General features: G+C 43.2%; 1 protein-coding gene across 12 annotated transcripts in view; it reads right to left on the bottom strand.

Annotated features, from left to right (window-relative positions):
* Nucleotides 1-22525, bottom strand: part of utrn (utrophin) — a 133311-nt gene that overhangs the window by 83378 nt on the left and 27408 nt on the right. For all 12 annotated transcript variants that reach the window (XR_009770309.1, XM_061704389.1, XM_061704390.1 and 9 more), the window contains 34 exons: nt 21883-22127; nt 21234-21393; nt 20174-20292; nt 18467-18604; nt 17703-17816; nt 17274-17429; nt 16948-17118; nt 16076-16291; nt 15873-16007; nt 14487-14636; nt 13729-13890; nt 13458-13589; nt 12911-13084; nt 12688-12843; nt 12360-12530; nt 11327-11506; nt 10732-10860; nt 10043-10213; nt 9735-9791; nt 9455-9598; nt 9091-9228; nt 8932-9018; nt 7931-8104; nt 7652-7824; nt 6722-6872; nt 5576-5751; nt 5164-5299; nt 4507-4656; nt 4107-4259; nt 3052-3153; nt 2757-2880; nt 1292-1515; nt 830-947; nt 536-750 (listed from right to left, as the gene is read on the bottom strand). Coding sequence is in view for 11 of the 12 variants with exons in the window: in XM_061704389.1 (XP_061560373.1) it covers nt 536-750; nt 830-947; nt 1292-1515; nt 2757-2880; nt 3052-3153; nt 4107-4259; nt 4507-4656; nt 5164-5299; nt 5576-5751; nt 6722-6872; nt 7652-7824; nt 7931-8104; nt 8932-9018; nt 9091-9228; nt 9455-9598; nt 9735-9791; nt 10043-10213; nt 10732-10860; nt 11327-11506; nt 12360-12530; nt 12688-12843; nt 12911-13084; nt 13458-13589; nt 13729-13890; nt 14487-14636; nt 15873-16007; nt 16076-16291; nt 16948-17118; nt 17274-17429; nt 17703-17816; nt 18467-18604; nt 20174-20292; nt 21234-21393; nt 21883-22127 (5201 nt within the window). In the remaining variant the exon portion in view is untranslated. The remainder of the gene's footprint in view (nt 1-535; nt 751-829; nt 948-1291; nt 1516-2756; nt 2881-3051; nt 3154-4106; nt 4260-4506; nt 4657-5163; nt 5300-5575; nt 5752-6721; nt 6873-7651; nt 7825-7930; nt 8105-8931; nt 9019-9090; nt 9229-9454; nt 9599-9734; nt 9792-10042; nt 10214-10731; nt 10861-11326; nt 11507-12359; nt 12531-12687; nt 12844-12910; nt 13085-13457; nt 13590-13728; nt 13891-14486; nt 14637-15872; nt 16008-16075; nt 16292-16947; nt 17119-17273; nt 17430-17702; nt 17817-18466; nt 18605-20173; nt 20293-21233; nt 21394-21882; nt 22128-22525) is intronic.

Raw genomic sequence — 22525 nt, 5'->3', positions numbered from 1 at the left:
GCTTGCGCTCAGCTGCTCGCAGTTGCCCTCTAGTGTTCGTCCCACGCAGTGCGTCAGAGGCCCTCACGGAGCACAATTTGTCATCGTCTCGTATGTAGATGATGGCTGATGTGGGTTCACTGATGCTGTTAAGCCTCCAAAGGATACTGCGGAGAGGTGATTCATTGCCCATCTTGCACTTTGAATCACGCTTTGAATTGCACTGGTAATTAAAGCTGCGAGCAGCAAAAGAGTGGGGCCTCGCACCCCCGCGCCTGTCTAGAAACTCCAATGTTGCGCAACTTAGCCTGATCCATCAGTCTAGTATGTGTGGTTCAAATAAAGTATGAGTAAGAAATTTAAATGGACAAAATTCTCATAAAATTGCTTTTTTGACCCAAGATGGCAGACTTACTGTGTCTTTTCAGACATGAGTTCTTGGGGCTTTTTTCTGGGGGGGGTCTAATCATGACAGACATGCCTACCAAATTTCATGTTGCTAAGTCAAACTGTCTTCAGGGGCTGACTTAAAGAAATTCTACTGTCCTCCTCTAACCTTGCTGTCACCCAGCTGAACGGTCAGAGGGTCTCCGGACTCTCTGGACTGCTGCAGCATGTCATGGAACCATCCTTCTTTGTGCCCAATCAGAGCCTGCACCTCCCGCCGCTGAGCCTCCCACTGATCGCTGTGGCCAATCATATTGTCCAGCTGCTGGAGTCGTGCCACTACGCCGTGCTGCGTGTTGTCCCACTGGCTGCGCACCCTCTCCACTAGAGACATGATGGGCATTAAAATGTAAATGAAAAATAAAATAAATAGCACGTGTGATGCCAGTTGAATGGCACATACGTTTTTCCGTGATGGACGTGCGCACATCCAGGTTGGACGTCTTGTTTTTGATGTTCTGCGCAAGGGTGAAAATGTCCTCCAGCTGAGGATGACGCTGCTCCAGGTCACTTCTGGTCACCTGGCAGGATGAAACAAAACATTCACACACTTCAAATGAATAAGCTTCTTGCTCTGACATGCAACAATAGTCTCGTTACGATTTTTGACTTATTTTGTATGTCCCAATAACATGTTTGACATCCGCGATCGCAACATGGACATGATTTCTGAACAAGAAGGGTTCTCGTTTTGGGGGATACAACGAGCGCACTATTCTCGCCACACAGTTCGAACAGCAATACAAAATGGCTACCTCACTATATCGGACGTGATATAGTGGCGAGCGAGTGATTCCGAACACAGCCTCAGACGAGATCGTGTTAAAAACGTGTTCTTGCTTCGAAAGGAGAGCTCCGCTGTCACCTGCAGGCGCGCCACGGTGGTCCTGATCTCCTCAGTGTCGCCCACCGTGACGATGTTGGACTTGAGCATCTGCGTGATGAGGACCAGCCAGTCCGCCAGCTCTGTGGCCGTCTCGTTGAGGTCGGTGGGCGCCACCGAGTCGGGCGTGTGCGGGGTCTGATGATGGGGGTCCTCGCTCGCCAGGCTGGCCATCTGGACAGCCGAGGGCACTGAAGACACGGTGACTGCAACAGAGTGACCCCCCCGCCCGCCCGTAAAGTTAGGAGCCATTTGAAGGTAACAGCTATGCTAACGTCCGTTAGCTTTATGGCGTTTTGCATTGTATGTTAGCATTAAAAGGGAATTCGCAATTTTAGTTTAAGAGTTTAATTCAAAGCGTGTGGGAGGGTTAAAACTAGAAAAATGTTTTTTTATATGGTCTTCCTATAGCGCAGATTTTCACCTACCATGTGATCAACAGCGGGTCACTGTACACACGTTTAGCAAAAAACGATGAGGTGAATATTAACGATGTTCTCGAACGTAAGCGCCAAATCGCGATGAACGATGCTTTGCGGCGAGTGCAGCCCGCCAGCTGATTTGTAATTTCAGCACGTATTTTTCATATTCGAAATTAAAGTGCACCTCTTCCTCCCCAGTACTTGTAACCAACAAATGGTTCTGGTACTCGTATGCAGGCTGATGATTCTGGCAACACGAACGCAAATAATGTAATACTAATGATAACGTTGGAAGCAAAGTCCAGAAGATTACTATAAATTCAAACAAAAATAAAATTACAACTAAAAATGTTTTTTAAAACAAACAATAAAACAATATTTGTACAAAATTTGTAAAAATAAATAAAAAGTAGAAAAAAATAAAAATGCAAAATTTCATGAATAAAATAAAATTATTTCCCAATTCACATGCTGTAAACTGTATACCCGCTCGCACCTCTTAAAAAAATGCCGCGATCGTGACAAAAGATGACGCAGTTCATGGAGTGAATTGGTGAATGGTGGTCATAAAAAAAAAAAAAAAAAAAAAAAATGCCACACAGTGTATACATCTGTAAATAAATTATTCTTTTTCCATTAAAAAGTCCTCTCTCAGTCTTGTTTTTTTTTGCAAATTTGCCTCAAAGTCACTGTTCCACTTGACAAAAAGTTTGTTTTGTCTGCCTTTTTTTAGTCAAAAACCGATGTTTTCGGTAAAACAATCCCATGTTCTTCCGCTAGATGCGAATGCTTTTTTGTCAGGTGAAAGAAGAGAGTCCGCTCTTTCTTTCAGTCGGTTCAACATTTATATTGTCGCAGAACACAAAACTCTGTGGGAAAGATCAGTCCAAAATGCTCCAAAACCGCTGACAATATGGGCAACGGTGCCTTGAAAACGGCTGGCAGTGAATGAGTTAAAGTTTCGCGGAGGCCAAAGAACAGATTATTTCCACTGTAAGACGGGTGAAAACGAGAGCGCTCTTTACCAAGTTGCTGGTGCTCCACAACGCGAGTGTGGTGCAGCGTCCACGGGGAGACGTGCGCCTGCAGGGACTCCCTCAGTCGACCATCCAGAACTTTCCAGTCGGCCGCCAGCTGCTCCACCTTGCTCTGCGTGCGTGCGTGCGCGCGCGGCGTGAAACATTCAGAGGGTGAGATGAGGAACAGCGCTTTCATGAAACAGCTAATTAAGCCGCAATCTGCTGCAATATAGTGTAATTACACAGTATTGTGCATTTCGGAGGGCTTATTGAATAAATCGCACTACTAGGGGTGGGAAACCTTCTCATGAGGAGACAGCTGCTGGCGTCTCTGCAGTTCAATGGAGTGGGCCAAGAGGTCTTCCAGGTCCTTCTTCCTGTCTTTCATGGAGACCTCCAAAGCCTGAAAACAGTCAGAGAGGGTTCATGTGTTTTCAGGGCTGACTCTTTGTGAATACAAAGTTCCCCCGCTATATCGCGGTTCAGCATTTATTACTAATCTCAAGTAATAGATAGCAAAATTAGTATTAAAGTGATATATAGCAATGAAGATAATTCTGTGAGTATTGCAGTCGCAGTTCTTTGAAGGTTTAGAATTAACAAAACATCTACGCTAATTACGTTAGCCTGTACATAGTGTTTCGGATTTTATGTTAGCATTAAGCTAGTGGCGTTTTCTTAAGCGAAATTACATGGTTTGGTTGAACAGTTCGGTGTTCAAATGTACAATGTTCGATTCTCTTTTATTCGTCAGCTTTCAGCAGTAAATGTCAACTGAGCGTGACAAGTTCTTGAAGCAAGCACGCTTCGCCTCTTATTTGGGGATTTGTGCGAGCGAATCTTTTTTTCGTTTGCTCAAAGTGATGGGATATGACAGTCTCCCATTTCTTGGCAGGAAGAGATTACAAAGAATAGACGCTACAGAATACTTCAAAAAGTGTGTCTTAATAAGTTTACATTTGTTTAAAGCGTGTGTGAGGCATTTAAGTTTGCTGCTCCCGTTTTTTGGAACAATTTACAAAAACTCTTGAAACTTAAGTTAACCACTAGTTTCTTTTTAATGTTTATTGTGACTGCTGTTTGTTTTATGCGTCTGTCTGTGAGGCATCTTTGAGTATTATGAAAAGTGCTGTATTAAACTGACTTATTAATATTAGTCATGATTTGGTCTCATTAGATGCACGGATGTTGATTTTGACTTTTTTATTTTCCCAGTTTTTTATTTTATTGAAAATGTAAAACTTTTTTTGTTTGTTTTTATATGGTCACTCTGTATGATAGATTTTCACCAGTTGCAGGTGAGTCTGGAACAGATCGCTTGGGATAAATTGGGGTTCACTGCAAATGGTACGGGACCTGCGCTTGGCCGGGACTCAGGCCTCGATTTGTGATGGTCTGATGCGTGATGACCACCCAGTCGGTGAGCCGGTTCATTTTGTCGCGGAAGTGGGCGTGGCTCTGCAGGTTGGCCTCCACCTGACTCACCTTGTCTAACAACTCGTGGGTTACCTGCAGGTTGGGATTCAAGAATTCAAGACAGGAGTTTTGGATGAGTCAAAGGAAGAAGAACAGATTCATAGATTAACATATCGTCGCAGTATCAATTTGTAAAACAAAAACATGAAATTAACTGTATTTGGACATAAAGTTCTGCGATAGGCTAAGGTCCTCGCATATATATGATGTGCAACACTTCCGACTAATGCACCTAACGTTACGGCTCGTGAGTTCACAAATACATGTGCATGCGTCGCACCTTGCTCCAGTTGAGGTTGATGGCTCTGAGTTTGCCCACGCGGTGGTCTCGACTCTGTGCGCTGACGGCGGGCCTGGCCAGGATCTGCGGTGCGTGTTTGTTGAGCCAGCCAAGGTGTTCGTTCTGGGCGTCCATCTCCACGGCCAAGGCCTGGGAGGGAAGACACTCGAGTCATTTATCTCATCAAGTGCTATTGATCTCAGGAAAGGTAATCAATCGCGTTGGCCTGAGTGGAACAAATTGTGAAGAAAAGAAACTGGGCTGAAACTTGTCAGTGAAAAAAAAAATATATATATAGTGGCTGTCTCTCCAATAGACACGCTGCCTTAATTAGTCGACCGCCTCACCTCAAATAACAGCCTACTTTTTTCCACCTGAGGAATTAAAAAACAGGTTGCGCATACTCTCATTCATTCAGGTCCTTTCATTCTCAGTACACTGAATCGACCGCAACTGGACTGTTCTGGTTGTCTTAGAAGATGCTTCGCCTCTCATGCGAGTAGGCTTCATCAGTTGTAAAAAAAAAAACAACAACAAAAAAACAAACAAAAAAACAGGTTGTGCATTACAGGACCATAAGCGATATACATTTAGCCTGCTTGAACTTGCTTGTACCACTGTATATTTAAGTCACTAAAGTCCATATTTTGTGCCTACCTTGAGTTCTTTAAGCTTCTGGTCAGTGGAGGAGATGGGAAGTGAGACTAAAGCATTTTCAGCCTGCTGCAGCCATGAAGCCAAATCCTCGCTTCTCCTCTTTAGCTCCGCCAGGGCTGGATCTCCTCCAGCCAGCCTGCACGTACACACGCATAGACACATTATTTACCCAGATTCAGATCTCCACTCCCCCCCCCCAGGTAGCAGACTTAATCCTGAAATTTACATTTAAATTAGCATTGGCGACTAATTGACCGCACCGATAAGGAAACAAAGCAGATGGGCAGGAAGTGCTGACCTCGATGCTGTAAAGTTCTCAACGTAATCCAGTTACGGAAATGATGGCGTTACAAGTATATATCGCCATCATCGCCCTTCATTTACATAATATCCGCTACGGTTGCACCAATACCTGCGCTGTCGTTCCACGACCTGGCAGTTCGCAGCCCTCCACCGCTGATTCAGATCGTGGAGTTTCTCTTCCAGCAGCGGGCCGTCAGGGGAGGACAACTGGCCGATGATGCGCTCTCCCGTGCGGGTGAGGCCGGCCAGGACGGCCTGGTGGCTGGCGAGGCCTTCCTCGAGATTCTGGGTGAACAAGCAGAAAGATTCAAGACGGATTCCTACGAATCGAGAGGTTTTAACAAAACAAGCTTACTCAAATGTATCTAACCTAACTATTTGCACTCGTTATCTAAAGAAAAAAAAAATTAAAAAAAAATTCTGACTCTCAATCTTTAAGTGAAAATTATGCCGCACATGCAGCGCCACAGTGAGGGAAGAGGCAGAGATTTACAATGTTACAATTCATGAGGTGGCCTCTGCATTACGTGTGTTCTTTCAAAAACAAAACAAAAGGCACACTACCTTGAAAAAAACAGACATTCAAATCTCAAGTCATGTCGATCAGTTCAAAGTCTCATGAATACCAAGACAAAGTCAAGTCTCGTATAAGTTTTAGCCAAGCAAGTCATTGGGCTCTGACTCCGCCACCTCTGCTAATTGGCGTCACTTAATCCCTTCGCTCTTAAAACCTGCAAAAATGTGTGTAAACAATTCGTGAAGGGGGCTGGTAGCTCAAGCTTTCATAACCAAACAAAGACGCCGTCTGGTCTTCTCTTGTGCATAAGGAATTTGGATCGATTGTAGTTGTTTGTTTAATATATGCAGAACAGAAACAACATGCCTCCACGGGGAATGCAGTTGAATTATCAAAGAGCAGCTAATGGGCGTCTAATAATTCAAACATAGTAATAGCATATTTTGGGGATAAAGATCATGCTTTGAACTCATATTGAAAGAGATTTCATCACACCAGATATACTGTACATAACTTATGCCCCCCCCAGCTACATTTTACAATTTCCTACACAGTCACTCTCCGAGTAGGACTCCGAATGGCTTTTTTGTTAAATTTTTGAACCAATTTAAAAATTAATGTGTGTGAAATGCACTGTATCACTGACTGATTTTTTTTTTTTTTTTTTTTTTTTTAAACGATGTGTTTAATGCCACTTCGACACTTAGTGCTTCTATATCGAATTCGCCTTCCACCGACCTCCTGGTGGCGCCGTGCCGATTCCGGGTCCAACTGTCCCTCGGGACCAACGCCGTCCGAGAGCAACCTCTCGGTGTCGGTCAGCCACTGGCTCAGGTCATTCATGTCGCAGTGGAACTGCCTCCAATCCTCAATGGCGCGATCAAAGCTCCTGCGCAACCACAATACGTACGTAATTACTTAAAATATAGTGAGACCACAAAGAAACGTGATATAGTGGGGGAACGCTGCACTTTACTTTGCTTGATGGTTTAGAATGAATGACTACAGGCTACAACCATTTGAACTCTGTCACTAAACTCCCATTGTCGGGAAGAAAATAAATTTGCATGTGGAATCAATCAACCGCCCGACAAAATAAACTATTTTCTACGGCACTGACAGAACACATGAGGGTTATTTCCTGTAGCGGAGCAAATGTGATCTGTGAAAAGGAGCAGTGAGGAAATGGGTTTTGGATGGGTAACCTTATACAATGAACTCCATTTATTTGACTTTTAACGATGCCCCAAAGTTGGTGTAATTACTGTGAGATCACCTTATTGGTTCAGCTAATAGTATCCCTGATAATAGTTTGCATCCGTTTCTGAGTATGAGGCAATTAGATTTCTTGTGTTAAACTCATTCACTGCCAGCCTTCTCAGTTAACATGGATATTTGACTTCTAAAGCCGTCAATGGCAGTGAATGTGTGTTAAGTGAGGTGGCAAGTAGGGGAGGAAATTATTTTTTTTAAATACATACAAGAGATTATTCACAGAGACCGGCAAAAACAAGTGGAAATGCTATACAGTGTTCCTTCACTTGAAATTGAAATTTTTCCACCTGGAGGTATCCTGGTGCCTATTGTTTACAAACATTCTGAATGCACTGTTTGCAAAACCGAGCGACATGGGATATTTCAGTGTTGCAGTGCAGGCATTGCGCTCACCCTTTGCGCTGGTTGTACATGCGGTTGAGGCGGTCCCACTCGGCATTGAGCTGCGTGAGGGCGTCCTCCATCTGGGAGACCTCGGCGGGCGACGACTGCCGGATGACGTCCAGGTGTCGCTCGCGGTTGGCGGCCACCCGCTCGCCCAGCCGCTCCAGGTTTTCATTGATGGTCTAAAGGAAAGACCAAAGAATGACCAGTGCACCGGTGGTTACGTTGAAGTTCTAGCCACAAAACTTGAACCAATATTTTATATTCAACAAATTGAGCCCAACGGACCCTGAGTGTGTCCTCCTGGCTGGAAAAGTCTTCGTAGAGCCGCCCACTGAGCTCGGAGGAGTTGAGCAGCAGCTCGTTGTCGGCCATGGCCAGCAGCATATTGTTGACGTCCAGCAGGTAGCTGGACGGGCTCTGCGAGGGGCCGCGGCCGCGGTCCGCTACCGACTGCACATCCTGCGCCACACGCACACAAACAAATAACACAATTACAGTGGCACCTTGGAGTCGGAATGCACTCAAAGTTGCACAATTGGAAGTTTGACTATAATTTTGTTGACATCATATCACGCCAGCGTCAATGCGCCTCAGGAGACCTTCATTGCAGCCTGCATCATGATTAACTGTCCTCGTCTTAGGCTTTTTGAGACACTTTCTGTGAGAATGGAAAATAATAAGACTATCTACAGGAAGCTACGATGAAAAAAGATTCAATTAACACAGAAAAGACTCCTAGAACGTTTGGCCAGAGTGTTTCAGTGTAACGACAGTAAGGCTTCGTTCAGAATCGCTCCCTATCCACCACAGTGTTGTTATAAATCCTTCTTCCCTTTTCTCTTGCACCAGCCAACTCATATTGCAGTGGGGTGTGTCCTGCCTAGAACTCAAGTGGGATTCATAACAACATCTGAACTCATCAGTATGGCACTAATATTAGCTGTTCTGCACAGAGGATAAAGAGTATGACTGTGAGTACTGTTATATTGTCTGGCTCCATGTTGTTGATGAATCGTTTGCGTTCAATCCACTGCTTAAAGGGGTTAAAGCATTGCAACATAGATGCTAATTACAATTAGCATTAAGCTAGCAGGGCCTTTCTTTGGGCAGTTGCTTGGCTGTTTTAAATACAGAATGCTCTTTGTTTTATGTTTAGTTTGTCAATACACTTTAACTGGAGCTATGTCTTGATTTCCCACTCATGGTGGTTCATGTTTAAAATAAAATTAAAATGAACAGCAACTGGTCACGCTGAACTTGAACAAAAATGATCAAACGGAGCTCACCTCGGGCGGAATGTCTCTTATCTGCTGCGTGATCATGCGGGAAGACGAAACTACGTCGAGCTGCCTTCCTCTCAGCACCCTCAACTCCTAAAAACACACGCACAAATTAACAGAAGTGGACGACGACGGGTGACATCTGAATAAGAGTGCATGTCTAACCCTGCGCGAGGAGTACTGGTTCTGGAGCCGGAGCAGCAGGATCCGCAAGTCCTCCCTTTGGACCTCGTCGGGCGTTTGCTGCAGCAGATCTTCTCCTCGTCTCAGCAGGTTTTCCACGCTGGCTTTTTCCTCATCCATCTGGACACCAGACAAGCCAGGAGAGAGAAAAGTCAAATCATCAGTATGAGAGACTTCACACCAGAGAAGAGAAGAGACTTTTCCTTCCAAGCCGCTGACAGGTTTCCTGACTGGGACATTGACCTCGCTTAACAACATCGTCATAAACATTGATAAGAACGCTTGGTTCCGGCTTCGGCCTTCAAATAAAAAAATAATAATCATTTCAAATCCTGTGCAGTGCTACCTTGTCATCATCGGGGATGTTCTCAGGGTCCTGCTGCAGAGTCCTGAGCGTGTCCTGGAGCTGGGCCTGAAACTCCTGCGCCTCGGCAGGGAGCAGAGCTTCAGTCCGAGTCTCGACTGAGGTCTCCAGGTTTGGAAGAACATGCTAAACAAAAACAAAAAAAGTTAGAGAATGTTTCTTTTCACCACTTTGTAGATTACCTTTGATCGCTTTTTTTTTATTTCTATGATGCAAGGTGGTGGTTAGCAAGAAGACAGCGTAGCGCGCGCGATCGTTCTACCTGTTGAGGTGCTGGTTGCTGGCTCCCGTCCACACCTGACTCCAAACTGGTCATCATCTACATGGAAAACATGTTTTTAATATCCCAACACTTAACTGTGTGGGGTTACAAAGAGGTGGAAATGTCTGGTAAATTTCCTGAAAGCTTCCAGTAAATGTAAAAAAATGACGTAGCTGGGACAAACGATAGAACAACACATGTAGTAGACAGATAATATAACAATTAACTGGGAATTGAGGTCAATTTATGGGAAGCATATTGCATTCAAGCATGAATATAAACATTTTGTTTTTTCCCCAGAAGTTAACCTGAGCAGTTTTGATGTGCTGCGAGACTTTGTCGAAGTTGCAGTTGAGCTCCGCCAGTTTTGGCTCCACCACGTCTCGGCAGGCGGGTCCGCGGCTGGTCATCAGGATGACGGCCTGGTCCCTCACGCTGTCCACACGCAGCCCGACGTCCTCCAACTCCTCCAGCATGTTCTAATGATACAAAAAAATAATAATCATTAATTAACAAGAAATTAACACGGTCACTCTATATCATGTATTTTATCTATCGTGAGTGGGTCCGGAACACATCGCTGGCGATAAACGGGAGTTCACAATAACATTAAAATCATAATATTTGTCTACATAATTCGTTTTTAACAACCGTCGGCCACGTTTGTCAGCTTAAGCCAGCGGGGTGAAACAAATATCCCAACCTAATTGCCACACTGTCTGCGTGTATATATAAATCAATATTTGCGTGTACCCCTAATTGTCGACACCCTTTATAAACTGCTTGCTTAATAGCTGTTAGTTTATCATGAATTTTTTTTATTTTTTTTTACGAAACTGCTATGTCATTCGATAACATCTGCAGTGATCTCCTACTTGCCAAATAGTGAGCCCACATTTAGCTCTACTGCTTCAAAATGGCAACCAGATTGGATTTAATGGACAACTATTGGTGTTAGCTGCAGTTTAGCCAACTAGTGATTTTTATCACTTCTTACCTTGACCACCTTTTTGCGCTCTTCCGGCTCCAGCCGCTCCGCCTCGTCCAGGTGGATTTGAGTCTGGTAGAGCCACGTGCTGATGTGGGCCAGGTTCTCGTCGAAGATTTCCACCTCATTTTGGTGACTCTGCGTCCACAGAAAGACTTGGTGAAGCAGCGTGTGGCTCATTATGCAACATTATTTTGGTACTTGTACCAAGGAACTGTCAACAATTGTATGTTTGAGATATTTAGACATGTATATGAAAGCAGTTTGCGTTTCTGGTGTGCGTGACTTGCCCTCCAGGTGGCAGTATAGTAGTCATGCAGTCAAACGAAGTTTTACTCATCTACTAAGTGATTCAGTAACTGCAGTAAAATTCGTCTTTTTCGCAGAGGGTAAAGAATATATGCCTTTTGTGGATGTAATCTTCTGAAACAACGGCTATCGCGCAAAACTCGTGAGTTCACTCGTATGTCAAGGCACTGCAGTCCATGCGTTTTCTTTGTACATCTCTCCTCTCGCTTGCAAGGAATAAACTAGAAAGACAACTTTTAGTCGTGTTTTGCCAGCGTTAACCTATAATCGTGGTAAACCTGGTGTTTGCACCCACCAGCACAGCACTGAGCCAGTCCTCGATCCACGTGCGTACTTGTGCCCAGGACTCGTTGAGGCCGCAGAGTTTGTCGTCCAGCTGCGTCTCGCTGCCCTCCACCAGGGTCTGCAGCCCGCCGCTGGTCTCCATCAGACCGGACAGCTCCTGCTGACGGTGCTCGGACTCCTTCAACAGGCCCTGGTGACGCCACAAACCGCTTTTGAGTGTTTTTGTACTATTATAAGAGCTGTATCCAAATTTATGTAGATAATAACGGCAGTATAACATATAAAAGATGTTCTCCTGAGCATCCATCTGTCTTATGTTGCACCCTACTGGCCAAAATTAGAAAGACATGTGCTGCAGGGGCATTATGTATTAATGCAACCTGCATTAATCGACATTATCTACACCTAAGATTTGCTTGCAGCTTCTCTTAAAACCTTCAAAATATAGTAATAATAATAATTTCTAAATAGCTAATAACAACAATACATTAAAATTCAATAAACCTTTAAACAAATGATAATGATCATTAGTAGATGTATGAAAAAAATATATAATTTCCAAAAGCAGTGTAAATAATAATTTCCTAAATAAAAAAACAAAATACAGAAACTAAATGTGATTTTGATGAGTATTTTAAATGTTAAATTATTAACAAAAAAACTGTATAATTAAATATTCTAATGGTATTACAAGAGTAATGTCTAAATGTATGATAATAATAATTGTAATAATAATGTATAATGAAACTAATAACAACAACAACAACAACAATGTCTAACTGTAGAACAATAATAAAAATATTATTATAAAATGTCTAACTGTTCATAAAATGAATACTAAATCTCTCAACAAAGACTTTTTCCCATGAAAACGTATGTACATCTTGTTTAAAATACACAACTTGAGTCTTTTAAAAGTACAATGTCGCTCTCCCAAAATGTATTAAAATATGAATAACAATTATTACTGATATGACTATTATTAGCAGAAGTAATCGTTGTAGTATGAGCAGTAATAATAATTAATATTAGTGCGCCCTCACATTAGCCCAGCCAATCTCGGCATCGATGTCTGCCGGCATGTCTCCGCTGTTGTTCTTCTGCTGGAGCGCGGCCTCGCTAGTGGTCAGCCACTCCTGCAGGGCGGCGCTCTCCTTGTGGAACTTCTGCGACAGTGACAAGGCTTTTTCCAAGTCCTGCTTGCCCTCAGTTACCTGCAAAAGCAAAACAAAATCTAGTAAATTATCAACAAAATCGCAGCATTGTCACATTTGTAGAACCGCGCCCCCGCTATACGCCGCGGAGTTTTGAGCGATCCTTCGTCCTCTTTTGTATTTTCCGCCTCAGTCAATGCGAATGGGTTCACTGCACCTGCGCCCCAAGGTCGTTGTAAAGCAGTTTGAGAGCAGTCAGCTGCTCGTCCATGGCCTTGGGGTTCTCCGTCTGCTGTTTCTGCACGATCTGTCGACCCGTTTTTATCACCGTCTCCACCTCCAGTTTCACCTCGCTCAGCAGCTTGTACAGTTTCTGCGCAACCACCAGATACTCTTAAGTCAAGGCACCGCTGTACGAATAACACAAATTCCAGTCTCACCATGCAGCCGTTGAGGTGGGACTGGATCTTCTCAGGCTCCAAATCCCTGACATCCAGAATGTGCAGCTCGTCCTTGGCGCCGTCGAGAACCCTCTTGCAGTCCAACATGCGCTGCTCAAAGTTAGCAGGCTTCTGGAACAGCTGGTACTTTGTGGAAATCTCTCGCAGTTTTCTCTGCATTGAAAGGAAATAATGAACGATAAGAATTAAAAACGTATGAGATGAGCATCATAGATTTTATATTCATACTCTGATCTCAAAATATTGGATTTTTTGGCGAAAATATTACTCGCTCAACTTTTTTTTTCCCAAAAAGAAAAACTACTTTTCAGTTTGTAAGTGGAAGTTTTTATTTTTTATTCTCCTAAAATTACAACTCTATTTTCAAAAATACATAACTTTTGTAATTATTATTTCTAATTATCTAATTGTTATGATTTCTATCAAATTGTGACCCATCCTTTAGCTGTATGCAAGTTTTTGCAGGAAGTATGCTAAAACAGAAGAGGTGCAGTTCCAAGTAGTCAACAGGAGGGGTCAGTGTTACCTGAATCTGATCCAGCATGGTGCCACCTTTGGCAGCTTTGGCATCAGTGGCCGGCGATGGCAAGTTGACTACGTTCCTCCTCCGCATCTCCTCTATCGTCACTTCGTGTGTTGCGATTTCTGCCCCGATGTTCTGAAGGAAAGGACGTACGGGTTCTAACCATTTCAACTTCACCGCTCACATTTTTTTGCACTCCCCGGTTTGAGAGCCACCGTGTTAAATTACTGGCGTCTCCATCGAAAGGGGCTCCGCCCGCGCCGGTGTGGCGTACCTGCGCCTCCTGCGGAAGCTGGAAGGCGTCGATGCGGTCGGTCAGGTAGGACGTGAGCGTGTGGTCCAGCTGACAAAGAGACTCCTGGAGATCTTGGAGAGCTTGCTCGTTCTCCTTCAGCGTGGCGAGCTGCTGCTCCAGGCCCATCTGCCTGTCGACAGCCTGCAAACAGGAGGCCAACGTTTCATTGTTTAAATTAATGTTTAATTCAATTTAGTTTTGTATAGCACTCTATAATATTGTACTTGACTTTAAAAAAAAAAACAGTCTGGGGGCAGTATAATACAGACGGTCACAATGGCTCAGTAAGTCGCAGTAATAATAGTCATACTTCGCAGTTTGTTTAGCGATGTGTTGACTTTTTTTTTAGCTGAAATTCTAGTTAAAAGCAAGCTCCAGATACACTGCCTCGGTAGTAAAGTGAAAAAATAAAATAAACAATAGAGCTGTTAAGGGTGTGTAATATCCTCAAATGTGGGCAAAGAAACCCAGAGCCACGTATGCCCGTTTAGTCGTTTGTTGATCAGGACACACAGTCATACACACAAATATAAAATGAAAACAGTCGCTGCTGTAGGCCACAACACACACCTAGACACTCACGCCGGCTAAAGGACTCCAGTTTCTGATGTCACTCACTAGGCCACACACCTTAAAGGCTTAAATCTTATTCAATAATTTTTTGGGGGTTAAAACTGTATAAGCAAACCAATGAGAGTAAATTAAGGCCAAAGTAAGTAGAGCTTAAAAGTGCTCACCTGGTGGTTGAGTTGCTCATAGCGGGAATTGAAGGCCTCGAGTTTCTCACCGATGAGCTCGTCCAGGATGCCGCCATCGATCAGCGTCTGACCCAGCTCTCGGATTTGTGTGCGGTTGTCCGCCGGATGGCGGAGCACGCTCTCCAAACTCTGGCAGGCGATTGGACGAGCAAGACGAGAGAGTGAGGAAGCGAGCGACTGCATCAAGCAACATCGAGGAAAATGGTAAAAACTGAACAAGAGATTAGAAAAGAAGTGGGAGAGAATGGACGCTCATTGTCTATGTGAGGTTATTTAGTGGACTTTTTTGGGGGGAGAGGGGGCATTGTTTTCAAGAGTTTTCATCATCTTTTTGAACAATACAGCAGCAAAGGGTGAAGTAGCATTGTGACGCTAAGTGACTTTGACAGTGATGCTGCGGGCAGGCTACAGATATAGCAACCAGCCAGACAGGCTCGGGGTTAGACTCTCTGCAAGAGTATACACCATGAGGACAAAAGTCTTGGGACACACTAACAAGGACATTTTGGACAATATGCTCCTATTTTAGTCATATTTGGATGGTGCGGTGTGGAAGAACTTATAATGGGAAATGCCATAATAATGGTAAACGCCATAGACAGGCTAACAAATAGCATCTATGTGACAGCGTTATAATGCTTCGAGCGACGATGTTTAAACACAAACGGTGCAGCGACACGTGAAGACAGACAATATAACAATACTTACAGGCATACTGTTTATTTTTTATCCTCTGCGAAAAACAACCAATGGGGAAAGGTGATTTGGGATACAAGTGTTTCGAGTTACAAGCGTGGTCACGGAACAAAGTAAACTCACATTTCAAGGCACCACTGTACATTGCTCTATTTATTTATTTTATTTATTATTTATAATAATGATGAGTATGTTTCATAATACATCAAATAAAGGAATAATTAAAAGCAAACCTACAAACATTTCAGTTAATATAATATTGTAAAAAAAAATGTAATAAAATATTGATATTCTACAGTCTTCTTGTGTAATCAAATACCTACCATATCTTCATTTAAAGTACATAATTAAAACGATGAGAGCATTTATGATGAACTTTTTCACAAACGCATTCGGTATTTGTTACATTCGAAATTCTGTGTGAAGTAAAATAAATAAATAATTTACGATGAAAACGTATTTATAAAAAAAATAGTAATATTGTATTTTATCCTTTAAAGATATACATTTTAAAAATACGAATACATAAAACTTCCACTACTACGACCAATAATAATGAAGAAATAATTACAGATTATTTTTACTCGAGCCGAGATGTAAAAAATAAATGTTGGGAATAGGAGCAATAGTGGAAGAAAGAATGCAAGCGCGTCCGCAGGATGTTTGTACCTCGATTTCTTCATGAACCACCTCGGCGCTCTCTGGTAGACTTTCCGTGGCTTGCACCTTCTCCTCCAAGGTGTTGAGCCAGCTTTGCTCCATGTCCAGGTACTGCAGCAGCTCCATCCAACACGACCACACCTCCTGCATTACACGCACTTAGATGCACTTTTTTGTAAGTGATTCCCAAGCAGAGCGGCAGGCAGGTTTACCTCCAGGGTGTGGCACTTGCTCTTGAGACGGTCGCAGAGCTTGTGGTAGTTGCCCAGAACGCCCTCCAGTTGTGCCGTCAACCCCTGCGCACCGCTTCCTCCTCCTCCACCACCGACACCACCACTTGGGGGTGCCGTCCTGGACACCAACAGGTTGATGCTGTCCTTCAGGATCTTCACTTTCACTTCCTTCTGTAGCACTTCCTCTTTAGCCCTCTAAGAAAACACGTATTGTTGAAGTGACATGTCAGTTATTACAGTGAACCCCCGCTAAACTGCGTATTTTAAAGCAGCTGTTGTTTAAAGCACCAGGGAGGGTTAACATTTTTTACCATTTTTTTTCCCCACTAGTTCTTTATATCGTCTCTCTATATCGCAGATTTTCACCAATCACGAGGGTCTGGAACGTATCCCGGAAGATTTTGCAAGAATACGCTCTATGTGCCATCAATAGTCCAAACACAGTATTCTGATTAATATTACAATCGTGGAATAAGATTTTCCACCCATCTCATGTGGGGGCACCATGTTGGGCATGATCGCCCTCTGCTGTTGACCAAAATTAACGTCTCGACTGCTCTCGCCCTTGCATTGCAATCGTCACGTGACCAAACCTGGAAACCAGGTTAGCGGACTCCCCGTGCACGCTGCGATAGCTAGCATAACGACAGATTGAGGACATCATGGTTTGAAGCAAAACCTTTTTTCTCAATTTTGTTCACACCATCATAGAATACTATGTTTAGACTAGTCGGGGCACATACAACATATGCTTGCATAAAACAAAGAAAAATTGGGTTTCGGTTTTCCTTTAAAAACAAAAATTTTGAAAAAAAGGTGTATTCTCCCGCTCTGTGTCTTCACCCTGTCACCTTCATCTCTTCCAGCGCCGTCTCGAGTTCTTCCGGACTTTTATACTCAAAGTCCCTCATTAGGAATTCCTCGTCCACTTGTGCCATCCACTCCTGCATCTCAGCCAAGTCTTTCTTCAGGTTCACCTGCTTCTCCTGACTTTCTAACAGACGATCCTGCTGGCTCAGCAACTGTAAAACGTACAACTTGAGTTGAAATTACAACAACAACAAAAACAGAAATTCAGCAACTCTCCCAACTTATGGCCCAGGTACCATAAGCGTGGCCCACCACAGATTTTTGCAAATTACAAAATCGGAAACCTCACGGAGTAAGACGTTCTCACCTGTTTCGAAAGAGAGTCCAATCGACTTCGGAACTCTTCCGCCGTGCTCTGCCCCCATTTGGCCAGCCCCGGTAGTGCAGACGCCTGCACTGCACTCACGCTCTCGTCCATCTGCTTCAAAGCACCCTGCACGGACTCCATCTCGTTTACATATTCCTGCATCAAATATGTGGGACACAAAGCCAATTAAAAATCTTGCCAGCAAAATGTCATGAGATCCACTCTAACAGCTGTATTGTTATACTGTCTATACAAAGAGTAGTTTTTATTGACACCATCAAATATTTATTGTATAACTGTACTGTTACTAGTGGTGCGGAAAACCAAGCAGAGTAACACCGCTCGATATGATGCAATGCACATCGTTCAATTGTGAAACCGTGTTCCTAATATGGTGTCCGATGAGTATAACAGATGTTTTCTTCTGACCTTGCAATGACTCAATTCTTCCTGTAAGCTGCGCGTGTCACTCGACCTTGTCGCATCCCGAGACAAAAGCTCCTGAACCGCCTCCAACCAGCGCTCCACCTCCGCCATCTGCACCTGAAGGCGACATCACTACATGACTTGAACAGAACCAAAACCAGAAGAAAAAAAACGTCTGAGCAAAAGCAGAGAAAACCAGCTTTTTATTAAAACAGACAAGATTTTTGTGACTTTTCAAACTATAAAACAACAAAAACAAGACTGAAAATCAGCTTTTGATGGCAAAATAATTATTTACAGATATACAACTACAAAATGCGCCGTTGAGTCACCGCATGGCTTCTACTCAAATGCTGTGCTGAAATCAAATCCAAAGTGATGCAATGCCACCATCTACAGGGATCTGTTCAATATTCCAGTGGTTTACAAACCTGAATTTCACAGACAGGCTGGCCAAGATCCTCATCCTCATCTACCCGTTGAAAAGCATACTTGACGAATATATACGTCTATGGCAGCAAACGGTTGGATTCCAGCTGATGAATTTAAAAGTCCATGCCAGTGACTGAGTGAACTACACAATATTTAATTTTCATTTTGTCTAATGTGTCTGTTTTACAAAAAACGTCAACTGGGAGTGACAAATAAGCACCTTGACACAAGCACTCTTGGTATCTTATTTGGAGAACTGTGAGAGTGAGAAAAGGCGCAAAGGAATACTTTCAAAAGTGAGTTTTTCACTGTAATCGCAAAATGAGCTGTTCTACCTGATTGTCCTTCATGCTTCCCAGAATGCACTTGAGCGTGGCCAGCTCCTCACGGGCTTTGGTGGAAAGCTGCGTCCATCTTTGCTGTTCTGCGGGATGGGAGGCTTGCTGCGTTTGTTCAATATCCAGACACAAATTCTACCGAGGGAAAAAAAAAAAAAAGTTGTTTCAATTAATACAATTTACAGCTCATTTTACACACCTTTTCTTGTCTTGCTGCAATTAACCCGTTTTGGGGAGCATCATGGGTGGCAAAGATACAAATTTTACACGGTTGTTTAATTTTAGGTATGCCAGAGATCCAACTATTTGTATACAAGCCATTAAAAAGTACTTTTTCCATAATATGTCCCCTTTAATCATTTTATCCGGTACTGTAAACGACTGAAGCCTATCACTTTGGCCTTGTTCCACACTATATGTTGTGTCATGAGACTTGATATCATGTCATGTCATGTTTCCTTGAAACTGAACCTTCACTGAAATGCGTGCTGCATGTCAGGGCACAGTGCCCAGAATGTGCCAACTACCCACCGGCCCCCACCCCACTGGGACCGCCGCCATAACAAGAGCTCAGACTGAGCTGCATTCCAATGCGGGATAAAGAGAACGAGGAGCGGGGGTAAATACAAAAATAAAAATAAAAAATTTAAAATGAGAGAGCGCAAGAGAGAGACACATGCATAGTAACCAGCGATGGAAAAAGTACTCAGTGTGTACTTAAGTTGAAGTATGAAAAGTAGAAGAACTGGTACTGGTTAAAAAATAATAATAATAATAAATAAATCAATCAATAAAATGTAAAAAAAAAAAAAAAAATTTTTTAAAAGGTACAGACTGAAATGTAATGAAGTACAAAAAATATTTCATGTCAATGATATACAATATCATTTGATAAGTAGACATACCTGAAAATCTACTGACGGGAACACACACACACACACACGCACTCACTGAACATGTTAAAAACAAATCTACCAACGCGTGTCCCTTGATGCAAAGGTCTGATAGAGTGCAGAAAGAAGCAAGGGCCTGATAAAGGCAGCTGACGGGGGCTGGGAATTATGACGTCATGGATGAATAAACATACTGTACACACAGAAAACCACTGAAAAAAATAAAATTAAAATATGCTGAAGGAGATACTTGTTTTCTCAGCTGCAGATAAAACCCAAGAATAAAATATACATTGCCAGAACTACTCATAATTCGTTAGTAAGCACAAAGTTATTTTTTAAAAAAACACGATGCTTTGATTAAAATTCAACACACTTAACAGGTATTGGTTACTTTTCGCCAAAACTACATAGCTCTTTTTTTCCAGTGAGTCAATGCAAAGCCTACTTTTGTACAAAACCGTTTAAGTAAGTTCGTGCAAATCGGATAATTTATTTCCACTTTTGGAGCTTACAGTCCGCTGCCATTTGGGCCAGTTTAAGGCAGTAACTCAAATTCAGCAGATGGTAAGACAGTTAAAAAAAAAAAGCTTGCTGTGTGTGGTAGCTGGCACCCATTTTGTGGAACATTATCAAGTATCTTCATCATAATCTAATATTTCATCCAGACTAGGTAGCCATTAAATAAATGTTATTGTAATAAATCAACGTGAACAGGGCTGTTATTGTTTAGAAATGAAGAGCATATGCTAAAATTGAAGTTGTAAATGAGGCTCAACTCATCCGTGTGCGCACGTGCAAGTCCACGGACCTGTGCTCGCTGCACCGCCGCCTCAACGGTGGCAACGTCGCAGATGCCTCGTCTCAGTGCGGCCAGCCTGGCCTCCAGCCCCTCCACCAGAAGAGATCGAGCCCGGATGGCCTCCAGAGCTGCAAATTGGATGAAGGCAACAAGCTCAGAATCACAATCACAAACATCTTTCATTCAGGACTTAAAAAAACACAAGCGTTGTATTGAGATTTCTACGCCTGCTTTTCCACCACATTGGGAGGGGGGTGGGGAGGATGTTTTGAGTCGGTGCTCACATGAGGTTTAACATCCTGTTTCATGTTTGACAGCTTTGGATGTGTCAACAAAGCTCATCATTATGCTGCGAAGGAGCAGACACAAAACACAACCCCTCCACTACTTGAGATGTTGACATTCCTTTTACCCACTTGTTCTTCTTTGCAACTCGTCTTCCTTCCTACCTAGTCATTAGCAGGTGATTTCAACCTTATATAACGTGACAGTGTTTACATAAAGTATTCACAGCGCTTCAATTTTGTCACACTTTAAAGCCTTATTCCAAAATGAATTAAATGTATTTTTCTCCTCTGAATCCTGCACACAACATCTCCATAAAGACAACCTTTTTTTTTTAACTCCCTGTAAAGTGAAAATAAATGTTTTGTAAATATGATACACTGGCAGCCATGTCTGTCATTTTTTTCCCCTCGCTCTTCCGCCTTCTCTCAGAAAATGTGCGCGCACTCACAGCATACATCGAGGCACTCTACAGGAGTCACGCCAGCCTGACGCCTCAGCCCACACGCTGGTTGCCAAGTTTTTTGTATTGTTTGTTTAATTCACCCCCCTCACTCTTACGTCTTTCTCTGCGTGACATAAGCACACTCACGGCCAACAACGAGGCGCTCTGAAGCGACCACGGGGGGTAGGCATAGCTAGCTAGCTAGCTGCACTTCACAACTGAGCCGGATAACCGCTAATGCAAACTGCAACGTTAACTTCTCTGGAGAGATTGTGTTTTATTTTAAGGTTTTACATTTCATCAGTGGTCGATTTCATGTTGTACTCGTGTGGCAGTTACCTTGGTTGGCCTCCTGCTGTTTGCTGTGGAGCCGCTGTAAGGTGGAGGCGTGACGTGCCGCCACCGCCGCCGTGGTTTCTTTTAAAGAAGGCACCGACGCCACATCTGCACAAATCTGTTCCAACTGTGTACTCAATGCATTGAGAGGGACCAGTCGGGACTAAAGGGACACACATACAACAGAGGGTCAAGGAACTTAATTAAATTCAGGTTTGCGGCTACCCGCGCAAAAAGCGGTTCGTCGTTCGCAGAACAGCCATATCGCAGATTCTTTAAATAATTTATTTGGAAGAGTTTAACAGTACAGAGGCAAGTCCACATTTAGAGTTGGTCAGTGCAGTACCCACGCTGTGCGGCAACATGCCGGGTAGCGCGCAAGTTTACTGGAAGCGATGCAGCGTATTTACGAGCAAGATGAGGCAGAAAAGGTCGAGTATATATATATATATATATATATATATATATATATATATATATATATATATATATATATGCCTGCGAGTACTGTGTTGCTGCTTCGTGTATGTTAAAAAAAAGTAGTTGTTTGAAAGTTGGACATCTATGCTAATTTCTGTTTACGCATTATACGTTAGCATTAAGCTAGCAGACACAAAGTTATATGGTTTGGTTGAACAGAGGATTTCTGTACCTGACATTCGTCACCCAGACTCCTGAGTTGGTCGCTGTCACACTTTTCTACAGCACAAGTGGAGTCCAGCCACGCATCCAGTTCATCCAAGACCCGATCCAGTCCCGCCAGCTCGGCCGACAGCGCCGTGTACCGAGTCTGGGCGTCCACTCGTTCGCGGGCCGCCTGCAGCTCCCTCGAGCACGCGTCCAATTCGGTCTGGATCAGATCTACGTCTGCCCGCACTGAGTCCACATGAACGCCCTCTGAAAGCAAAAAACATTAAATTGAGCCGATTGACATACTTTTTGCCCAAGAAAATTACTACATTTTCCATCACTATAAGGAAACAAAAAAAAAACCAAAGAAGTGCATGCCAAAGCTATATATGGCGCGATGACCACTCAAATGTAAAGTGCTATTAGCCAATTAGAGGCACGAAAAAAAGTCATAGACAAAAAAGGCACTCTTGGCAAATGATGTGTTAAAACTGTCTGTATGGCCTGACAGTAGAATATTACTAAAATGATCTTTTTGAAAAGCTCACACCACCCCCAAGTGTCACCAATGATGTCCCCTAAACTCCCTCTGCCTCCTCTGAAGTAAAAAGTCCCCACACGACGGTGACACATGTCCAGGTGAGAAGACAGCATGAGAAAATACA

Source organism: Phycodurus eques, chromosome 18, assembly GCF_024500275.1.
Source record: "Phycodurus eques isolate BA_2022a chromosome 18, UOR_Pequ_1.1, whole genome shotgun sequence".
Lineage (NCBI taxonomy): Eukaryota > Metazoa > Chordata > Actinopteri > Syngnathiformes > Syngnathidae > Phycodurus > Phycodurus eques.
Note: the sequence above shows the minus strand (reverse complement) of the source record. Positions and strands in the feature narration are given on the sequence as shown.